Source organism: Cetorhinus maximus, chromosome 24, assembly GCF_964194155.1.
Source record: "Cetorhinus maximus chromosome 24, sCetMax3.hap1.1, whole genome shotgun sequence".
NCBI lineage: Eukaryota > Metazoa > Chordata > Chondrichthyes > Lamniformes > Cetorhinidae > Cetorhinus > Cetorhinus maximus.
This window is the reverse complement of record NC_135902.1, coordinates 51,059,850-51,083,423: the sequence shown is the minus strand read 5'-3', so window position 1 is coordinate 51,083,423 and position 23,574 is coordinate 51,059,850. Positions and strand designations below refer to the sequence as shown.

The window sequence follows — 23,574 nt, the reverse complement described above, 5'->3', positions numbered from 1 at the left end:
CTTTCATGAAGGAAAGAAAGTTAGTCTGGACAAACAATCTAATCTGCAGTGACTGGATGCTCTTTCATCTTAAGGCATTTCTTGAACTCCTCAGTGTTTAATTATTAAATCCTAAGCAGCGCAGTGGAATGTCTGCTTTTGATGACTTCAAAATTCAGGCCTGCTGACAGGAAATGTTTAATCCATTGCTTATTTTAAGTAAGATATGACAAGTGCTGCATGCTAATTTTTTTCAATACTATGCTCCTCAAATGATGCAACAAAGTTTACATTGACTAGACTCCGGTCTAATCAACTTTCACTTTACAAATTGTCCACAAAATATAGAAATCAAAAGTCAATGTTTGATCATTCAAACTAACAAAATAATTTAAAATACACATCAATTATACACATTTATGACTGTCAGATCTAACAACATGGATCACAGTGCACCTTAATTGATTTATGAAAGAGAAAATTATTTAACACGGCAAGTGACTGCAGCAATTTCAGCGAAGACTTATCATGTCTGGTGAGGAAAGGTTTCAGTTAAATCTTTATGAGCTACTGAAATGTTACGTGTCAGGGACACAAGTGTGCAGCTTAAGAAAATGTACAGGTAAACAGTAGAACAGCTTGGTAGTATAGGACTTGAATATTGCTGAAAAGAGAGACTTATTGCGGAAGTTTTTCATCTTGCATTCATCAGGACAAACCCAAGAATGCCAAATTTCAAATGATCACAACAATTTATACCACAGAAAAAAAAGAGGTGCTGATTGGTTGGCAAGTTGACTCTAATTGGCTGAGGCATTGCCATGGAGAAAGCCCAATGGGGGACAAGAGGCTCCCCATGCTTTCAGATAATTCAACAAAGGCCCAAGGCTTGAACATATTTCTCGATGCAGAAATACAGCGCATCAGAGCTATCTTGCAGGACAATGGCTATCCCGATCAGGTTTCACTGTGTATCACACAAACTCACAAATAGGTCAAAGGTCACCACTTCTGAACCTAAAAAGTACCCAGTCTACCTCAAATTACCCTGGAAAGGTAACGTATCTCAAAAATTTAAGCAACAGGTTAAGCAAGCCATTTCACACTGCTATTATGCAATAGCACACACCTGTGATATTTTCACTAATAGGATGCTGCCATCAGTTCAAAAAGGCATTCTGCCTACCATACAACTGAGCAACATCATGTATGAATTTCAGTTCCTGTGTGATGCCAGGCCATACAATTGGCTGATCAAATCAAGCAACATGTTCCTCTGGCTGTTCATAATAGGCACAGTATACACAATACTCAATTGTCAGAGTACACACCATACTCAACCAGCCCACGCTTGCAAAACCCAAAACAAAACAATTACTTTTAGATGTGATTCCACGTTTGGGCAGCATTTGCTGAACAAGCTTAAGTCTGCTAATAGCTACAATAACAACCAATTTAAGATAATCAGTCGAGCACATAATGTGGCTCATTTACGCTTGCTAGAAGCGATGTACATTTATATACAGGGATCCATTCTCTGCAAACAAAAGGAATATGTTCAAGCCTTGCACCATTTTTTGAATTACCCAGAAGCACGGGAGCCTATAGTTTTCCATTACTTTCTCCATGGCAATGCCTCAGTCAATCAGGGTCAACCTGCCAACCAATCAGCACCTCTTTTTTTCTTATGGTATAAATTGTTGTGATCATTTGAAATTTGGCATTCTTGCGTTTGTCCTGATGAGTGCAAGATATAAAGCTACAGCAACATGTCTCTTTCTTCCACAATACTAAACAGCAGAAGTATTTCTTACAATAGTTATGAAATCGTGCATCACGAAGGTGGAATTCTCCCGGTGCTCTTTACTATACATTGCAGTGTTGCAAGGAAGCTCATCATGCAAATCTGGAAAATACCATTACTTGGGGGTTAGGAAAAGGGTGATGGCCAGAGCTTCCCACCATCCACTGTATTCTGGACTCCAACACATCACTGAGGTCAAATTGTAACCTATGGTTCTGTTCCTAAATTTCCTTAGAAGAAATCAAGTTATGGTTGAGTTCTTGAAAATCATGACTAAGTGAACCCACTTTAAGTGAAACATTGGTTCCCATAGGAATCAATGTTAAAACTGTAGTGAGGTTCTGTATCAGAAAAAACAAATATTGAAACATTATACCCTCTAAGTTGAAATATTTTACTCTGACAAATTCCTACATTGGTAAATTAAATAACTTTTAAAATAAAATAAGTTAAAAAATATAAAAGAAAAATGTCACTTTCCACTTACAGTACCTCCTCCTTGCTGCCGAACCCGCTTCCCCAAACCTCCCATTCCCTGATCCTCCCCCTCCCAACCCTCTAAGTTGTAGCCTTTCCAGCTCCCTGACCCTCCGAGTTGTGGCCTCCCCTCGCTCCCCAACCCTCCAAGTTGTGGCCTCTCCCCCTTCCCTGACCCATCCTGTTGCTGAACCTCCCGCTCCCTGATTCACCCTCCCACTGTTTCCCTCTCCTGGACTTAGATTCCTGTTCTGTTCCCATTGCCAAGCTGAGGTTGCTACAATCAGTTTTTTTTTTACATGCTCCCGCTCGCCATTTCCCTCTCCTGAACCCTCGCTGTGAGTGAGGGCTTAGAAGAGGGGCAGCAAGGCAGGACCAGCTTCGACAGTCATTTTTTTAAAAAAAACTTGGATTGTAGCAGCCCCAGCTCGGCACTTTTGCACCATCAGGGCTTGCACTTCCACAACATCAGAGTTCCGGCTTCAGATCAGTTCTGGATCTTGAGTGGGAACACAAGCGGTAAGGGGGCGGGTCAGGGAGCAGGAAGTTCGGCGAGGGGGTGAGTTGGGGAGGGAGAAAAGGCAACAACTCAGGGATCGGGGAGAAGGGAGAGGTCGCAACTTGAATGTAGGGGAGGGGCAAGCCACAACTTGGAGGTGGAGGGGAGGGGTGGGCGGGTGGAGGTCACAACTCAGAGGTCAGGGAATGGGTAGAGGTTGCGGCTCGGAGGTCAGAGTGGGGGGAAAGGCCGCTCCAAAATGGCACCAATCAGGTCACGCAGGGAATGACATTAAAATTAATCTTGCGACGCTTAATGAAATTACAGGTTTCATCAACTTACAGCCTTTAAAGCAAAATAATGTTAAATGTGAAACATTAAACAAGGGCCTACTATATAGCATAGAACATAAACCGCCTGCAAGTGTGCCAGAATAAATCATAAGACCAAATACCAACTGCTAAGGTACTTTGCTGCGTATTCTGGGTACATGCCCGTAGCCAGCCTATGACCAATACTGTATGTAACTTCCAAGTGTAAAAAGTGCAGTATTGCAAGTGATGTCTCAACACCCTCACTGGTCCTAATCAAGGTGCTCCGTACCAACCTTGTCCAATTTCTCTCCACTCCTTTGTGTCTGTCTTGTTGTTCATCCCCTCAGCATCATGAATCCTTCAGTCATGCCTTCTGAAACTCTTTAAAGCCCTCTAACTTGCCACTTATCACTGACATCTAAAGCCCCTTAAAATCCTTTCTCTTCCATCATGCCTAAGATTTCAACAAAAAGCTAAAAGCTACTGCGGATGCTGGAAATCCAAAACAAAAACAGAATTACCTGGAAAAACTCAGCAGGTCTGGCAGCATCGGTGGAGAAGAAATCAGTTAACATTTCGAGTCTTCATGACCCTTCGGCAGAAGTTAACTGATTTCTTCTCCACCGATGCTGCCAGACCTGCTGAGTTTTTCCAGGTAATTCTGTTTATGCCTAAGATTTCCTCTGGTTCCCTCTAAATTCTCCTCATTGTTAAGCAATTTTCCTACATGCACAATAGACTGTAAACTTTTGTTAATGAATAAACACAATTCTGTTGCATTTTTAAAAACAGGTTTAGAAGCTCCTGTGCTGACACATGTTCAGACTATGAGCCCACACCTGAGATTTTGAATATCCACAATGTACAAGAAAGCACACCACTTAATTTATTTTGAAGCTTTTAGTGCTGTAGTGTCAGTGTTAATTTGTAATGAACTATATGGCATTGATGCATTCATATAGGAAGCTTCAGAACTATAACCTCATTACTGCAACTTTGACAAGAAGCAGCCTGTTGGAATTGTGGCTATTTTTCCCATATTATGTCAACCGATTATTAATGAAACATTGTTAAGTAATTTAAGGTAAAAAAAAATGCCTGGACACTTACAGTAGCCTTAGTCTGAGCAGCATATTCTGTCTCCATTTTACTGAGACGTGAATTGGTGTCATTGAGAAGTTCTTGAATATTCTCTGTGTGTTTCTTCTGAAGTTCAAACTTTTCTTGCTCCAGTTCTGCTACAACATTGTGTAGCTGCATTTAAAAATTAAAATCATGTATTAATAGAGAATACATTGGTATCTGGAAATGGATATTAAGTGAATCTTATTATTTTCAGCAACCAACAAATACAGCCTCTGTTTTGTGATTGTCCCCAGGAACTAGTCATTGGAAAGCTAATACACAAAGCAACCCGTAATCACCTGAGGATAGATGCGACCACACAGTCAAATCTCAATTTGTCAGTGGCCTGCCAGGGACACAAAAAACCGATGAAATTACTGAGTGATGTATTTTACAACCCTGGTGAAGCCTGCTAGACATTAAGTTCATCTGAAGATCAACATGGTGAGCATCTTTGAAAGATTACAGCAGTTACATTTACACACTGGTATTTCTGCCACCATCCTAAACTGAAATGTGATCAGCATTTAAAATATTTTAATGCCTACTTCTGAAGTATTATATTAATTCAAATTGAAGGAAATTTTACTCATAGGTGCGTATAGATTTTCAAAAACTCATGTGCCAAGTATTATGCAGGATGAAACTGGTTTCTGCCTTATTCCTGTGCATGATGCACAGAAACTCTTCCAAAACACTTAAGCTCATAGGGGAAGATGTTGCAAGACCTGTATCAGGCACTTAAGAATCTAGTCAAAGCAAATACCACATAATAGGGCAAGTCAGAGGAGGCGCATGTATAGGAACCCACCCAATTTTCTTACATTTTCATGTAAACACACTTGTTGGTTTACAATTGGCCTCATCTCACCAGAATATGCAGTAGCTTGCCTTCTGGGAGATAGGAGAAATGTATGCAAATTTTTTTTAGTGCATTTCACATAATGTAGTGGTTAATTATTATGACTCCTGGTTATGCAGTAAAGATAAACTTTAGTAGTAGACAGTAAGGTTAACTCCTGACTATAAGGGACACAAGATCTGCTTACAGGAGGGATCAATGACAAATAACCTGAGCAAAGGTCTAATTCAGAGCAGAAATGTATAACGAGCTACAGATAGAGCAAGGGAAGAAAATAAACAAGCTTGCATTTATTTAGCACCCTATCACATCTTTGGGATGTCTCAACCAATTTGCAATCATGTGGATTACTTTTGAAATGCAGTCACTGTTATAATGTAAGCAAAGAAACCAACAATTCATGCACAAAGTCCCACAAATAGTGAACAAAAAGTACATAAATTAATCTGCTCAAACCACTTCATCAACACAATCTTTTATACCCATGGACACTGTAAAATCTTTCCTCTCTCCCATTTGGGTCCTTCCCCCTGATATGGACTTGACTTGACTTTCCTCCCTCAAGTCCAAGGTTCTGAGGCTTGTCGTCTGCAAGGTTCCACCAGCAAAACTAAGCACTACAGCCCTACAACTCTGAGGACCTTACTGATTCCCGCCACCAAGATCGAGACCTAGCTTTGAACCCACATCTTTCTTTAGTTTCTTTCATAACTTCCCTCACACCTTCTCCATGACACCCACCCGCCCCCCACTCCATTGATCCCGTTCCAACTAAACTGCTGACTAACCAACTTGCACTTCCTTGCCCCCAAGCTAACTGACATTGTAAATAGTTCCCTCTTCTCAGGTCCCATACCGTCTCTTTCAAAACCAATGTCATCAATCCCCTGCTCATAAATTCCACTTTTGACCTCTCTGTCCTTGCAAACAACCACTCCATCTCCATCCTTTTAACTCCAAATTATTTGAATATGCTGTCACCTACCTACCTAACTGTGCCCATCTTTCCCACAACTCCATTCTTGAAGTTTTCAAATCAAGTTTCTGTCCTTGCCACAGTACTTGAAAAGTCTTAACTAAAGTCACAAATGCCATCCTCTGTGACTGTAGCAAATCATTCCTCCTTATTCTCTCTTCCGCCTTTGGCACAATTGACCACACCATCCTCTTCCAACATCTCTACGCTGTTGTCCAATTAATTAGGACTATCTTAACTTTGTTCCACTCTTACCTGTCCAATCGTGGCCATGTCTTACAACGGTTTCTCTTCCCACCTCCACACCGTTACCTCTAAGATCTCTCAAGGAACTATCTTCAGCACCCCATCCCTCCTCTTTCTCATCCACAAGCCTTTCCTTCAAAACATCATCCAGAGCTTCCACACGCATGATGTCAATACCCAGTTCTCTCTCGCTCCACCACCTCTTTTGACCCGTTCTCTACCTCTGTGTTGTCAGACTCCTTCTCCAACATCCAGTATAAGGGACAATTTCTTCCCATTAAACACTGGGAAGGCTGAAGCAATCGTCCATACTCTTGCCACTAATTCCATCTGCCTTCTTGGCCAGTTTCAAACCAAATGGTTCACCACCTTGACCACCTCCTATCCATAAGTTCACTCAAACTCTGCTGTCTGAATTCTATCCCGCATCAAGTTTCACTCACCTGCCACTTGAAACCTGTACTGGCTCCCAGTATCTCAAGCTCTCTAATTTAAAAATTTTATCCTCATATATCCCACAAATTCTAATGGGAAGGAGTTTTTGCAGAAGTTGTGGATTCTATGAGAGAGAATGCACTTGCATTTTTCTCACATGTAAATTCATGGTCTATCTTACAAACTTCACAAAACCAAAGATATTTGAAAATTGCCATGGTCTCTGTCTTGTGACACAGCTTTCCCCCAATCACAAAACTGGGAAACTTTATCCACAAAAATGAGGTAATAATAATTTTAAAAAGCACACACACATGTAGATGATGAGAACAGTACAAGGAAAATAGCCCAAATCTTCGTGTTTTAAACCCCTTACCTTTCTCTCCCAATCATTTTTTAAAGAATCAGCACTCTGCTCAGCCATCTTCTTCAACTCGACAATTTGGTTCTCTTTACTTTCTCGAATAACCTGTGATTCACGAACCAGGCTCTGAACTGTCAAAATGTATGGATAAAGGATTGAGTACACTGGATAAAGCAATATTGAAAGCTATTTGCCACAGATGTGACCTTTTAGAAGCAGTATCAGTGCCTCTGGTTCTAGTTGTGTTAATTTTACAGTACTATGCAGTGAAAATTCCTGACTGAAAACTTACGGTAATCAACAAAGTATTGTTCCTTTATCTGAGTTTCAGCTCTATTACTGGTTCTGACCAAGTTCTCTCAAGCTAAGGGAAAGGATTTCTAAAGATGTAAGGATATGCAATAACAGAAACTGCTGCATTTATACATTCTGCAGACACAATTTATATTTTGTGTATGTTACATTTATCATCTTCTAATGATACTAATACCAATAATGTAAAGCTTTATTGATGTAAAATTATGATTCAGTTTTAATCTCTACTTTATAGCTAGTTCCTTCAAGGTGCAGTTCATTCTAGACTTGTCAATGCCTCCATGAGTTACACAACAGCAACCAAGAGAAAATTATTTTTGGCTTTACCCCCTTCCCACATTTTACTGTAACTGACAGATCCTTCCTCTTCATGTGGCTCCTCTCAACAACTTGGCTAAGGTTTGGAAGTTGCCTTGTCAGGCATAGGTGTAAACTTGCCTCCTACTACCGCATGGTGGAGTGCATTTGGCAGAGAAATGTACTACAGAATTTTAACATGCATTCAATTTTTATCTAATACCTCATGATGGTATTTATTTCAGCGCTGCATTTTTTTAAATAAAACTTTTTTACTCTAAATTTGATTGAGGGTTCAGCATCATCAAAGCGCTTCCACACGTGAGCCTCTGCTGCTTATGTCCCAGATAACTAGGCTTGCTTATAACATGGCCAGAGATTGAGCAGAGAGCAAACCTACAATAGAAGACAGGTAGATTAGACCTATCAGGCTCCAATTCAGAGGATTTGGATTTATGGTTCAACCTCAACCACCTTTGACTTGTAATGATAGCCAGTTAAGCCACCGGATGGCTAGCCATAGGATAGAGATACACTGCCTATGTAACAGTTGGGGAGGTACACCTCCCATCAGATCAACCACAAAACCTTATCCTGTCTCCCACCTCCACATGAGTTGCAAGTACTGTGAGGCAAAAAGGGCTACTGAGAGGAAATAACACAAGTAATAAAGTAGCAGATGTATATGCAAAAAGTTTGGCTTGCAATTTATTTGATGTGGATACAGGCCAGGTACCATTCTAGATTCACATATCACTGCGATCTTTACAGTAAAATTGCATAAAAGTATTAATAACCATGAACCCTGTGTAATAGTCAAGTGCTCATCACCCAGAGTAAGAACATGCCAAGGATTCCAGAGCCAGGCAACAAAACGCTTGGTGCCAGCTGACAATTTATACACTCCTGTGCACCACTTCGGGATGATTCATATTTTAAACACACTACATAAATTCAAGTTCCTGTTGCTGCTATACCAGCAAAAACGCACACATATCCAGCTAAGTTTCATCTTGGAATTTCTACATTTACACCACAAGTACAATGCTGAAGTTTATTGCATGCCACGTTCATTTGTAATAAAGTACAAAGGTCAAAACTAAGGTTTATTGCGGGGTATCAAAAACGTGTTTATGTGAAAACTAATTATGTTTTTAATTGAATCACACTTTTGGAACAGCCATGATTTGGCAGTCCTCCAGCACAGATTCAATTTTGTTAATCTTGCAACAACTGTGTTCCAAATTTAACCTTTCACTGAGTATGCCATCACTCATCAACAGGATGAAGTTTTTTTATCAATGTTCATCAGCTAAGTGTAATAAAGCACAACTACAACTTAAACATAACTCAAGTGGTTTCAATTAATATTGCAACATACTTCCATCCAGAATCTCAAAATATAAGCAGAAGAGAAAGGAAGCCAGTCATTTCCTGCTGGCTATTGCGAGTTTGACAAGCAGACCAACTGTCAATCTAGGAAGCTTGCTGCAAAAGGTTCATTGTAATTGACCTCAGGTTGTTGTCATTTAGACCACACCCCTACCCCCCCACAACCACACACTACAGAAAGATCCCAAGCAGTGGCTGTAAAATAACACAGCAGGTTAACACAGCTCTGCCTTGGCAGATAGTAATACTAAATTATATAAATAATGGGTGCAAGAATGCGATTCGAAATGAAAAGGAAAATCATCTTAGGTTCAGATATCAAGAAACAGCCTAATGTCACCTAAACCTATGGCGGACTACCTCCCTGAAAGGGCACAAGATTCACACAGAAAAGGGGGTTCCGATAACACACATGCTTTGTGGCCATCAACCCTGTCTGAACCCCTCAATTAGACTTCTTTAAAATATTAATTCCCAAGTTTTAATAGCTTATTCAAAAGAAACATCCTTCTTTGTATCCCCACTCAATCCATGTAAAACATTCCAACTTTAAAGAAAGAGAAATTGCTGCAAAAAATGCATTATGTTGTGGCAGAAAACTGCAACCATGACTTTGGATTACCTCTCTTTTCCAGCTTCTTAGTAATCTCCTCTGCTTCCTTTTGCTTGTTTCTATACAGTGTCTTTAGCTCTTCAATCTCATTATTTTTCCGGTCTAAAATCTGAAATAAGAAACAAAAAATCTGAAAGTCCAGCACAATCCTATTTTCAAAGGGGTTTTCCAATTCCAGTACATATCTTTTCTTTAAATTTATTCTTTCACAGGATGCAGGCATCACAGCCTGAGCCAGCATTTATTGCCAATCCCTAATTGCCCCTGAGAAGGTAGTGGCAAGCCACTTTCTTGAACTGCTGCAGTCCATGTGGTGAAGGTACACCCACAGCGCTGTTAGGAAGGGAGTTGTAGGATTTTGACTCAGCAACAGTGAAGGAACAGCAATATAGTTCCAAGTCAGGCTGGTGTGTGGCTTTGATTGAAACTTGCAGGTGGTGATGTTCCCATGCATCTGCTGCCCTTGTCCTTCTAGGTAGTAGAGGTCATGGGTTCGGAAGGTGTTTGGTCATGGGTTTGGGATAGAAGCAACTCAGTTCTAAGAAAAATCAAATTAAATAACTGAGCAACATAAAAATAAAATTTAAAAATTCCTTTGAAGAGAGCGCTGATAGAAGTGGTTTGGGCACTGATACATTGATAGATGTGGTTAGGGTATTAATTTTAGTAACATTACAAATAAGAGGTCAATCGAGCCAAAGACGCAAATGCCACTGTAAATAATAACCAGCTGTTCTTACCAAATTCATTCAACCCTCAGTATTGTTATATTTTTAAAGAAGAAATATTACATATAAAGTGTAGAAGAACACTGCTGTTAGATTCTACAATATTTGTGTGAAAAATTGTAATTCACAAGTGACTGATACCAGTCTTTAATTCTGAAGTCATAACGTCAATGATGTACAAAAGCCCAGACTTCAATTCAAATCGTACACTTCCAGTGAGGAGGGGTTGGCCACAAGTCTCCTCCAAACTATCTTTATTAAAACCCCCTCCCCAGATCAAGTTCAATATTGAGTGTTTGACTAAGAAGCTGTTCATTTGAAAATCAAACTGTTGCATTTGAGGTCCTGAAAAGAAGAAACTACATGTCAAAGAGCAAACACTAAAAAAAAAGCAAAAACTGCAGTGATCCCTTGGTCTTTTACCAAGAGACAAAGCAGATTAGACTGAGTAATCCATTATACTAATTAGTAGCCAATCAGTCTTAGCTAATTAATTTGTATTACAAACTGAACAAAGGCTTATATATAAACCTACAGTGTACCCAAATTTTGGAACAAAGCTACATTTACCACCTCCATGATTTATTGGAACCAATATTCTCTTGGCAATTAAGTTGCGTGTCTCACCTTGTAACATTTTTGCACAGTTCAGCTGCATTAACTTTTTTATTTAGATACAGTTGTCACTGAGCATTTAAAACCGCATACTGACAATGAAATGTAAATAATGTTCCTGTAGCAAGATAGTTACAAATGGGAAGAACTAGGAAGAAGAGGTGGCAAAGGAATTCCCAAGTTGAATAAACAATAGCCATGACATGGCTTAATACGTTTTAAAGCTGCTGTATAAGTGAAAATTGTTGTTGTTGTTGAAATACTATGCCTCTGTTAAATATTCTTTATTTGCTCCTGTCTACTGAAGAATACAAGTTAAATGTGTGGTGTCAAACATTTTCTAAGATTTATTTATTCACAAAATCATAGCAGGAAGTTGGAACAGGTTAGGGGTCAAAAGTAATGGAATCTCAAAGCTATCACACAAACATACTGACATTGTTGACATCTTTAACATTGCTTTGCCAATCAATGGCCCTTCTAGCTTCCTGCTACAACACACATTGATACTCCTGCCATATTGTTGTCATTAACGAGTCTGCCTCTTAAAGAAATTCTAATCTTCTGAAGAATTCATTTTGTATGTTTTCAAGAAATGGTTTTGGGAATGCTTAGAATGACAGGCACATAGCGGCTGCCTTACTTCCATGGGACATGGTTTAACTTTTAAGGCTACCTATCCACTAAGCTCACATGCCACTGTTTGGGAGCAAACCTTAACTAACATTAAGTGGAACTTAATTAAACTAATTAAGTATGGTGGTGGCATAGAATGCCAAAATATACACCCACGTACTCTCACCACTGGTATTCCAATTAGAATTACAGAAACACCATGGCATCCGAAACTGTGAATTTGTGCACTTCCAAAATGTTTTTTTTTAAAGAGAATAAATAAGGCAGCAACAACTAGCTAAGAGCTAAATAAGCAGAAATTGTGTGTGTTTGGCTGCCTTTTCTTTAGCTCAGATTCTGCCTTTGATCAATCACTAAAAAAGAGTTTTATTGCCTTAAATCTAATTAACACCATTGTATCTTTGAAAGAAAACATATTATGGCAAGCTCGAAATTTTAACATGCATATTGTGCAGAAAATAGGATAATTGTATTTTAAAGGTACAAGATTTTGCATCTCATTGTATCCTGTGTGCATGTTCTCTGGGTAATCAAGTGACCTTCAGTGTAACCACTGGTGCTGGTTATGGTCAGTTTCATTAAGAGTTGTTGAAAGCCCACATTAATAAGCCACTTGTATATCGCATGAGTGCAGTTGGCTCCTGAGCAGTGGGCCACTCACAGATAGCAATAACTCCAAAGTAAACTTGCCCGATTCACTGAGGTTAGCAGCCAGGTTTTCACTGGGTCTTCTTGACTCCCTGCCGTAGAAAATCCAGCAAGTTCATTTTTGTTGTCGCTTCCCAACAAAATCACAAAATCTGGTGTATCCAAGGTAGTGTCATTAGCACTACATTAGTCAATATAAAAGTTACTATATTTAGGGTACAAGTGAATTGCCTGTGGTCAATTAAAAAAAGGCTTTTTAGTATATAACAACAAAGTTGGGGAGTGATATTTCAGAAACTCGTTCCAAATCAACAACTGACCAGAGCTCTGTCTGCAACTGTAACACAGACAACTGTACACAAGTTCCATTCTGAATGCTTACGTAAGCAGTTTCAATGTAAAATATATTGACAGAAAGCATTACAAAAAAAACCATGACAATAAGTGAGTACGTACAAAAGATTTTTTAATAATATGTAGACAAGTTCTATCCCTTTCCTACAGGTATCTAGTTTTTGCTGTGTTTCCTAATACTTCGCTTCAGGGGAATGGATTCTGTAAGCAACTTAAATATTTCATGCAACGCCCCCTAACTGAAGGGTACAGCTCGAGACATTAACCCATTGCTAAAAATGACATAAAAAGGTTGGTATGTTTCTCTTTCACTGTTACTACTTAGGACTTCAGTTTCTTTCCTCTGATTTTTCTTCTCCAACTGTCTCTCCTTTTCTTGCAGATGTTGACTCCATTGCTGACACACAGTCCCACGGGAACTGCCTCATGCAATATGTTATTATTCATAACAAAAACAGAATTACCTGGAAAAACTCAGCAGGTCTGGCAGCATCGGTGGAGAAGAAATCAGTTAACGTTTCGGGTCTTCATGACCCTTCGGCAGAACTGAGTATAGTTAGGAGAAAAGTGAAATATAAGCTGGTCTAAGGTGGGGGGGTGGGGGGAGAGAGAAGTTGAGGGTGTGGTGATTGTGGAGATAAGCAAGCAGTGATAGGAGCAGATAATCAAAAGATGTCACAGACAAAAGGATCAAAGAGGTGTTGAAGGTGGTGATATTGTCTGAGAAAAGTGCTAATTAAGAATGGAAGACAGGACACTCAAGGTACAGCTCTAGTGGGGGTGGGGTGGAAAGACTAACAAAGTTTTAGTTTTAGATTTAAAAATAATGGAAATAGGTGGGAAAAGAAGAATCTATATAAATTATTGAAAAAAAAAAGGTGGGGGAAGAAACGGGGTGGGGATGGGGGGAGGGGGAGTTTAAGATCTAAAGTTGTTGAATTCAATATTCAGCCCGGAAGGCTGTAAAGTGCCTAGTCGGAAGATGAGGTGCTGTTCCTCCAGTTTGCGTTGGGCTTCACTGGAACAATGCAGCAAGCCAAGGACAGACATGTGGGCAAGAGAACGGGGTGAAGTGTTAAAATGGCAAGCGACAGGGAGGTTTGGGTCTTTCTGGGCGACCGCTTTGCAGAACACCTGCGGTCTGTCCGCAAGAAAGACCCAAACCTCCCTGTCGCTTGCCATTTTAACACTTCACCCTGTTCTCTTGCCCACATGTCTGTCCTTGGCTTGCTGCATTGTTCCAGTGAAGCCCAACGCAAACTGGAGGAACAGCACCTCATCTTCCGACTAGGCACTTTACAGCCTTCCGGGCTGAATATTGAATTCAACAACTTTAGATCTTAAACTCCCCCTCCCCCCATCCCCACCCCGTTTCTCCCCCCTCCCTCTTTTTTTTCAATAATTTATATAGATTCTTCTTTTCCCACCTATTTCCATTATTGTTAAATCTAAAACTAAAACTTTTTTAGTCTTTCCACCTCACCCCCACTAGAGCTGTACCTTGAGTATCCTGTCTTCCATTCTTAATTAGCACTTTTCTCAGACAATATCACCACCTTCAACACCTCTTTGATCCTTTTGTCCGTGACATCTTTTGATTATCTGCTCCTATCACTGCTTGCTTATCTCCACAATCACCACACCCTCAACTTCTCTCTCCCCCCACCCCCCCACCTTAGACCAGCTTATATTTCACTTTTCTCCTAACTATACTCAGTTCTGCCGAAGGGTCATGAAGACCCGAAACGTTAACTGATTTCTTCTCCACCGATGCTGCCAGACCTGCTGAGTTTTTCCAGGTAATTATGTTTTTGTTTTGGATTTCCAGCATCCGCAGTAGCTTTTAGCTTTTTATCTCTATGTTATTATTCATGTCTGGGCCCTGTTATTGAGTGTTGGCAGGTTGTTCAACTGTGAGGGATATTCTGACGTCCATCCATGCGCATTTTTTCTGAACAATGGTTAAAAACGGGACCCCAACTAATTGTCCCTTCCCTAATGGAGCACTGCAGCCTATTGAAGCACCCACAGTGCAGCTTTGGCTGGGAACAGCTAATGACTTGTTTTCTGCTCATTTCCACAAGCTGAATTCTTGATGTAACTTCCAATGCTGTCTATATGTAAACACGGTCTTGTAGTATTCGGCTAATTAAGCTGAAGTATCACCTGTGCTTTGAATTTTACAGCATCAAGGGACCAGCCAGTACACTGCACCTGTGGCAGACCTCTGAAAAAAACTATTTAATTCCCTACCGTTTTAAAAATAAATGTGGATGTAATTTAAACCTTTACAAGCTCTGCTGTATGGGTTGATATTGAATTTACCTTAATAATCAATTCTAGTGCACAGTTTACTGAGGGCACAATAGTTGGTAGTCCGAGGTATTGTACCTTCTACAAGGATCTCTACAAGCCTCCCAAAAATGCTTGAATAAAAAAATTGCAATAATGTTGTCCAATTGTTATTATGGGGGAAAGGGGGGTAGGGGTGGTGAGGGAAGGCCAGAAAAAATAAATCAGTCCTGAATGTTTTTGGAAGCATGATTCTGAAATGCTACTGTATTGCTCAAAGTGTGAACAAGTAGTATTATCATACAGGCTTACTGATAAGAGTCAATGTAAACTTTATTTAGTCACTTACACATATACACACTATTATTGTTTCAAAGAAAAAATCAAAGAATACTCAGAACTGAAATGCCTTTTATCAGTCTCTCAATTTATTTTAGAAGATGGGAGGAGGAAGAGAAGAGAAAGGGTAAAATTAAAAGCTACCTCCAAGTGAAAAATAAATCGTCTGGGAGTCAATTTAAAATCTAATAACATAATTTGGTTGTAACATCTAACAGCTGCCAAGTCATGGCAAACTGAATACTCTGAAGGCTATAAATAATGCAATGTGTTCATGTTTATGTGGCAAATCCTTTACATTTTAGGGAAATGGTGTGGTATTTTCATACCAAAACAATAGCTCAAATTGATCTCAAAAGTACTGGGAATGAAGAAATGTTTGAAGCAATGCACAATTTATTTAATTTAAAAGATAAGGCTCAGAGCAGGAATTCATGGCTGAAACATTCAGATTTTAAATGCTTGAAAAAGAAACCACATAAACTAACAAAACAAGAAAATTACATCTCCAATAAATACTGTGCAGTCAGACATAAACCTGTAATCATTTTGGTCATAAATGTGCAATGGTAACTAACACTACCTGCTAGTCACCAACTATTTCTTGACTCTCAGTAATTAGTGATGCCATGAAGAACATTTCGACCAGAAGCTTGAAATAATATTATTAATATTCTCTGTATTTCAGCATGGACCCACAATGCAGAGATGTGTAGGTTACAGAATCAGCCTTGTAATGTTCCACGTCTCCCTGCAACTACACTTATATTCGGAAGGTGCAACACTCGAAGCAGAGCCCTGCAACTACTCCTGATACCTCAAAGCACCAGGAAAAACCATTGTGGCCCAATTCACCAGTCCCACAATTCAAAATACACAATACACCATACTATATTCTACCTCTTACAGCCTTCAATCACATCTTTAGACAGGAATCTATATGAATCTCTCTCGAATTTGTTAACACTAACCTCCTCATTGTTTCCCTGCTAGTCTGTTTTATACATTCATTACCTTTGGATTAAGTAATTAAATATAAACTGATCATTCATCATCTGCAGATCGAAGACAAAAACAATAATAATTGTTGATTTTGGTCCAAAAATGGTATAAGGGTGTACTTTCCATCTAAAGGAACAGGACCTGAGAATTTCAGAGTGAGGAAAAATTGGATAAGCTGTATTTTGTTTCTTTGGAACAGAAGAGGCTGAAGGAAGATTAATTTGAAGTGTATAAAATTATAAGGGACCAAGATAGGGTGAATAGGAAGGATCTATTTCCATTAGCACAGAGGTCAATAACCAGGGACATAGATTTAAAGTAATTGGTGGAATTAAAAGAGGTTGAGGAGAAACTTTATCACCCAGGGAGCTCACTGCTTAAAAGAGTGGTAAAAGCAGAAACCTTCAATGCATTTAGAAGACACTTGGATATGCTCTTGTGATCTAGGGCAGGATTTTGAGGTCTTCGGGCGGGCACGGTGGGCAGGAAATGGTCCGCTGCCTGCGATGGGCCCCCGACCATGATTTCACGCTGGCGGGCCAATTAAGGCCCACACAACATGAAACACGGCTCGTCACTGGTCAAGAAGGGTCCGGCAGGGGGGGGGGGGGTGCCAGTCGGCTGCAGGGTCCAATGGCGACCCAGCGGCCAGTTTAACAAAGGCCCAGGCAGCCCCTGGAAGGCTGCCACAGAAGATCGTCTGTTGTGCGTTAGCGAACTCAAGTAACGGAGTCAAATGTAGCTGGAGATGCCAGACGGGAGGGCAGGTCGGGTGGGCACTTGGCCTCCCACTTTTCGGGTGAGTGCCTCGCCATCCTGCTGAAGGGGATAGCTGCCAGGAGGGACACCCTGGTCCCCAGAGATGGGAGTAGGCAGCCACCACATCTCACCGAGAGGGCATGGGAGGAGTTGGCAGCGCTGTGAGCAGCCATGACGTGGTGCGGCGCACATGGGTGCAATGCCGGAAGCAGTTCTATAACCTGCTGCGCTCAGGAAGAGTGAGTGCCATGTTGGCATGGGTCAGTGTGCAGAAGTGTTAAGGTGTGGCTGTCCTCCTCTGGACCTCAGGGGTGCTAGAGTCTGAGTGCCAACTGTCAATGATGCCAGAGCTGGCCAATGGGGTGAGCCCTGGCTGCTTGGACTGACTGCCTTGCAGCTTGAGGGCCACAACTCAGATGTGCCCTGCGAGGTGTTCCTCAGCTGGGGTTGGCCAGGCTGCAATGGCGCTGCAGGTAGAGAGTGGACTAATCAATGCTCCTTCAGGAGAAGACGAGCCATAACCAAGCAGAGGGGGCACATAAAGGTGGAGGCCCGCCCAACCTCCAACTGCTCAGCAGGATGCCCTCGAGCTTGAGAGCCGGCATGCTCCCCCTGCAACCGGGTGTGGAGGGGCAGGGGTGCCAGACGAAGGTAAGAGCGCAGTACAGAGGTGAGAGTTTCGGATTGTGCAATCTTTCTAATGTGGTCTCTTAATGAACGGGAGGCTTGAACCTGGAGTCCACATTGATCATTGAAAGACGATGGCACCATGATGCAGATCTCCATTCTCTCTCCAGGGTGCCTGGCATGCACAGTGACTGTGTGGTGACTTTAACTAATGACATGTCCTTGCTCTCCCTTTTAGGTCCGTCAGCACGCCCTCGCTCTGTGGACCCCGAAGGCCCACCCCTGATGCCGGAGGGCCACCGGGCTTCACTTGCACCTGCGTCACACCTGCTCTCTGAAGCAGGCACCAGCGCAGATGCTAGCAACTCAGTGGGCATTAGATCGGCAGCTAGAATGTCAGTGCACATTGGTGAGGGCACTTCACAATTGCCTGAGGTGCAGGCAGAGGCAGAGAGTACCCAGGGCACTGGCAGTCGGAGGACTGCTGAGGACCAGAACAATGCTCAGTTGAAGGCAGATGATGAGCCCCTGGAGTCGTCCATTAGGTGGCAGATACTGGATGTCCAGTGAGATATGCGGCAGGATCTGGCGGAGATCCATGAGGGTATGTGTGCCATGGTCTCCATTGTGGAGGGGTCCATGCGGAGCGTAAGCACTGTGTTGACCCTCATGGCCAAGTGCACTGCCTCCTCCATTGAGAGACTGGTGGCTCTCATCGAAAGCCAGCTCCAGGAACAGAATGAGGGGTTCGTGGGGTTGCGCTTGGACCTGCAAGCCTTCATTCAGGCACTGACCTCAGGTGGTCAGTATCAGTGTGGGAGACAGATGAAGCCAGTATCTCAGCGAGGTGCCCGTCCATCAATGGTGAGCAGGGAGGTCCAGAGTGACCTCACGTTGGCACATGAGCTGCTTGATGTCTCTGTGGGCTCCTCTCAGGGCGCTCTGGATGATGGCAGCAGCTCCTCGGCCCTTTGCCAGTGACCGTGGCATTTGATGAGGCTGCGACGATTGGGGAGATGCCAGCCGTGGCACAGGCTGCTCCCTCCCAGGCAGGGTCAGCACAAGCTCCACTGGCCAGAGGACGGCCACCAAGGTCATCAAGGCCAACTAGACAGCAGCCTGTCTCCAATGCTGGTGCCAGCAAGGCCTTGGGGGGGGGCAAGACATAGCACTCGGAAACGTAAGTTAAAGGCACCATGGCCACAAGAGGGACAGTTCATGGGTGATTTTTTCTGTTCATTTATGTTAGGTTTATCTTTACCTGTCTGGGAATGAAGGCCAGAGAAGGCTATGTAAATTTTTTTGCATTGTCAAAATGAGGCAAATTTTGTTTTTGTCATAATGGCCTGAGTATGCTTCACCTTTTTTTTTCCTTTATGCAGGGTACGCCAGTATGTAATGCTGGACATGATTGGCTCTGAACTTTATTGTGCAGGCACTGAGTGTTCTTTGTGTTCAAATGAAAGGGCCATTTCAGACATCCGAGATGGAGGGGGCAGCCCTGGCATGCACTTGAAGCTGATCTTTGGTAGCCTAGCTGAAGGAGTGTTGGATCAAGGCGTCCCTGCTGTCCCTGCCTCTCTGAAACTTACTGAGGTCTGGCTCCACACCCTCAGTGTTCTCTTCACTGTGTTCCTCTTTGGACTCAGTACTGGACTCATCATCTGTGGCCTCTGCAGCTGTGTCAAGATCCTCTTCCTCCAGTGGGTCCCCCCTTGCCAGTGCCAGGTTGTGGAGAGTGCAGCATGCATCCACGATCAGTGACACCCCCTCTAGGGGTATTGTAGTGCGCCCCCTGAATGGTCCAGGAATCGGAAGCGCATCATGAGAAGACCTATGGTCCTCTCTATCACCGTCCTTGTGGCGGCCTGACTCATACTGTAACGCTTCCCTGCCTCTGTTCTTAGGTGGCGGAGAGGCATCATGAGCCACCTCTTCAACGCACAGCCCTTGTCGCCCAGCATCCATTCGGGCTGGAGCACTAAACAGCCTTGGCACCTGAGGGTGCCTCAGGATATAAACGTCATGGGAGCTTCCAGGGTATCTTGCACAGACTTGCAGAATCTGCATCCTGTGGTCATGCACTATCTGCACGTTCATGGAATGGAATCCCTTCCTGTTGACAAAGGCATCCAGCTGACCCGCTGGCACCTTGATGGCCATGTGTGTGCAGTCGATTGCACCCTGGACATGGGAGAACCCAGCAATCGCTGCAAAGCCTCTGGCTCGCTCAGTCTGGCTCCCCTCATCCTTTTGGTAAAGAATAAAAGGTTAGTACCCGCCTGAACAGAGCTTGTCACCAGCTTGACGCAACTATGGACAGCTGATTGGGAGGCTCCACACACCATTGACCACTGGAAAGAACCGGAGACACAGAGGTTGAGGGCCACTGTGACCTTCAGTGCCACTGGCATGGACAGTGCACCCAAACAGTCAGAGCTGATCTCAGGCCCAATCGTTTGACAAATGGAGGTCACTGTCTTCCTTGAGAAGCGGAGCCTCCTTTTGCATTGCACCTCAGACATATTGAGGTAGCTGCATCACCTTCTGTAAACCCTGGCAGCAGGATAGTGGCGTCTTTGGCAGCCCCTTCTGCCTTGGACTTCCTGCTGGCCCTATGCCCCTTGTGCCTGCGCCTCTCCTCCCACAGGTCCCTCCCCTGGAAGCTGCATTGGGACACCTGGCCTTCTCTCCCCTCTACCCCTCTCTTCCTCCTCAGAGGAGGTGCCTCCAGCAGAGACCATAATCCCCATTACCAGGGTAACAGAAGGCTGTCTGATACCTGGAAGGGTCCACATGGTCTGAATCCTCTGGGGGTCTTGGAGATACCAAGGAGTTTTGAAATGAAGCCTGCAAATGTTAAGAATGAAGCCCTGAACAGAGATGAATCTGCCAAGTACCAATAAGTCACCAGCAGCAAACTATGTACCAAACTCTCCACTACTGACACTGGCAATGCTGCTCACCCATTTTATCCCGCCCGTGGATGAGGTTTTTGAAAATGTTGTCTGGCCACCTGTCCATTTTGCCCATGCGATGAGCGCAAAATTGCATGGGCAATGAAAAATCAGGGTCAATTGGCTTTTTAATGGCCCTAAGTGGCCACTTAATTAATGGCAGGCGTGGCTCCAGCACCTGTTCACGCCTGCCGACCAAAATATCGCGTGAGTGCGCAATGACATCAGGACGCTCACCTGATGTCATCACGTGCTATTTTACACCCAATCGGGTTGAGCATGTGCCCACCCGCGGTACATAAAATTTTGCCCCTAGTATTGGACGGACTAAGAGTTGGAAAGCAAGATTAGATTAGCATAAACATAACTTCCTTGCTTTCACAGAATCACACAGTGCAGAAGAGGCCCTTCGGCCCATTGAGTCTGCACCGACACGTAAGAAACACCTGACCTACCTACCTAATCCCATTTATCAGCACTTGGCCCATAGCCTTGAATGTTATGACGTGCCAAGTGCTCATCCAGGTGCTTTTTAAAGGATGTGAGGTAACCCGCCTCCATCACCCTCCCAGGCAGTGCATTCCAGACTGTCACCGCCCTCTGGGTAAAAAAGTTTTTCCTCACATACCCACTAAACTGCCTGCCCATCACCTTGAACTTGTGTCCCCTTGTAACTGACCCTTCAACTAAGGAGAACAGCTGCTCCCTATCCACCCTGTCCATGCCCCTCATAATCTTGTACATCTCGATCAGGTCGCCCCTCAGTCTTCTCTGCTCCAACGAAAACAACCCAAGTCTATCCAACCTATCTTCATAACTTAAATGCTTCATCCCAGGCAACATCCTGGTGAATCTCCTCTGCACCCCCTCCAGTGCAATGACATCCTTCCTATTGCTATTCTATATTTCCATAGCATATATAGCATCCTTTGCTATTCTATATTTCCATTTACAAACTCAAGGATCCCTTATGCTCTTTTAACAACCATTTCTTGTTCTGTCACCTTCAAAGATTGGCGTTAAATACATTTTATCTCTCTGACCTGCTGGAGATCAAGGAATTGAAGGTCTCCTCTCACTGCCAGTCCCCAGTGTCTGATGAAAGTTTCTTGAAACACACTCAACTACCTTCCCACTACTTTGGTCATACAAAAAAATAAATTAGCACTCAATTGACAATGTAGGTGCAGTGCTAATTAATCTGAGAAGTGCAGTAGTTCACTCTGGTGTCCCGAATGTTCATTTGAAATCAAGATTGACAGTTTTGGGCAGATTAAGTTTTGGGGGGGGGGGGGCAGGGGGCCACGCGCAGGGGTGCTTTTAGAACATAAGAAATGGGAGCAGTAGTGGACCACAGTCCATTAAGTCTGCTCCGCCATTCAACAGGATTATGGCTGATCTTGGGCTTCAACTCCATTTTTCCATCCGCTCCCCATATCCTGAGACACCCTTAATTCCCTAAGAGACCAAATATCTGTCTATCCCAGCCTTAAATGTATTCAACAATAGATCATCCACAACCCTCTGGGGTAAAGGATTCAAAGATTCACAACCCTTTGAGTGAAGTAATTTCTCCACAGCTCAGTCCTAAATGACTGGCTCCTGATCCCGAGACTGAGCACCCATGTTGTAGATTCCCCAACAATTTCTCAACATCCACCCTATCGAGCCCCTTCAGAATTTCGTAGGTTTCAATGAGATCGCCTCTTGTCTCTTCTAAACTCCAGAGAATATAATTAGTTAGCTCTTTTTCAGCTGGCACAGACATGATGGGCTGAACGGCTTCCTTCTGTGCCACAAATGTTTCTATGGAGTCCTGGAAACTGCTTCCCAGTCTTAAAAACAGCAACTAACTGTTACCCTTTGCTTTCTGCCACTGAGCCATGTGGGGGATCCAACTTGCCACTTCATGTGCCCTTGGATCCTGTGGCTCTTACATTTTTGACCTGTCTGCCATATGGGACCTTGTCAAACATCTTGCTAGACTCCATGTAGAGTGCATCAAATGTGCTAACCTCACTGATTAAATTATTCAACTATCAAGTAAGATTAGATCTTTTAATTAGCATAAAGGGGGCAGGCAGTGGCGTAGTGGTAATGTCACTGGACTAGTAACCCAAAGCACCAGGCTAATGTCCTGGGGACATGGGTTCAAATCCCACCATGACAGCTGGTGGAATTTAAATTCAATTAATAAATCTGGAATTAAAAGCTAGTTTAAGGTAACCTTGAAACCACTGGCGATTGTCATAAAACCCATCTGGATCACTAATTTTCTCCAACAAAGGAAGTTTGCCATCGTTATCTGGCCTGGCATACATGTGACTCCAGAGCCACAGCAATGTGGTTGACTTTTAAGTTCCCCCTAAAATGGCCTAACAAGCCACTCAGTTGTATCAAACTACTACAAAGTCTAAAAGGAATGAAACCGGACAGGCCACCTGGAATTGACCTCGGCACTGGAAGCAACAATGGCAGACCCAGCCCTATCAACTGACAAAGTCCTCCTTACTAACATCTGGAGTCCTGTGCCAAAATTGTGCCAAAAGCTGTCCCACAGGCTGACATTGTCATATTCATGGAATCATACTTTACAGATAATGTCCCACACACCACCATCACTATCCCTGGGTATGTACTGTTCCACCAGTAGCACAGACCCACCAAAGGGGGTTACACAATGGTCAGGAAGGAATAGCCCTGGAAGTCCTCAACATCAACTCTGGAGCCCATGAAGTCTCATAGCATCATGTCAAATATGGGCAAAGAAAGCTCCTGCTGGTTATCACCTACCATTCCCCTCTCAGCTGATGAATCAGTACTCCTCCATGTTGAACACCACTTGGAGGAAACACTGAGGGTGGCAAGGGCGCAGAAAGTACTCTGGGGACCTTCACTATCCATCACCAAGAGTTGTTC

General features: G+C 42.9%; 1 protein-coding gene across 8 annotated transcripts in view; it reads right to left on the bottom strand.

The window, feature by feature from the left end:
- The window catches only part of cep112 (centrosomal protein 112), a 432,841-nt gene that overhangs the window by 263,185 nt on the left and 146,082 nt on the right, over positions 1-23,574 (bottom strand). For all 8 annotated transcript variants that reach the window (XM_078529029.1, XM_078529025.1, XM_078529028.1 and 5 more), the window contains 3 exons: positions 9,708-9,807; positions 7,094-7,212; positions 4,184-4,327 (listed from right to left, as the gene is read on the bottom strand). In XM_078529029.1, coding sequence (XP_078385155.1) covers positions 4,184-4,327; positions 7,094-7,212; positions 9,708-9,807 — 363 coding nt within the window. The remainder of the gene's footprint in view (positions 1-4,183; positions 4,328-7,093; positions 7,213-9,707; positions 9,808-23,574) is intronic.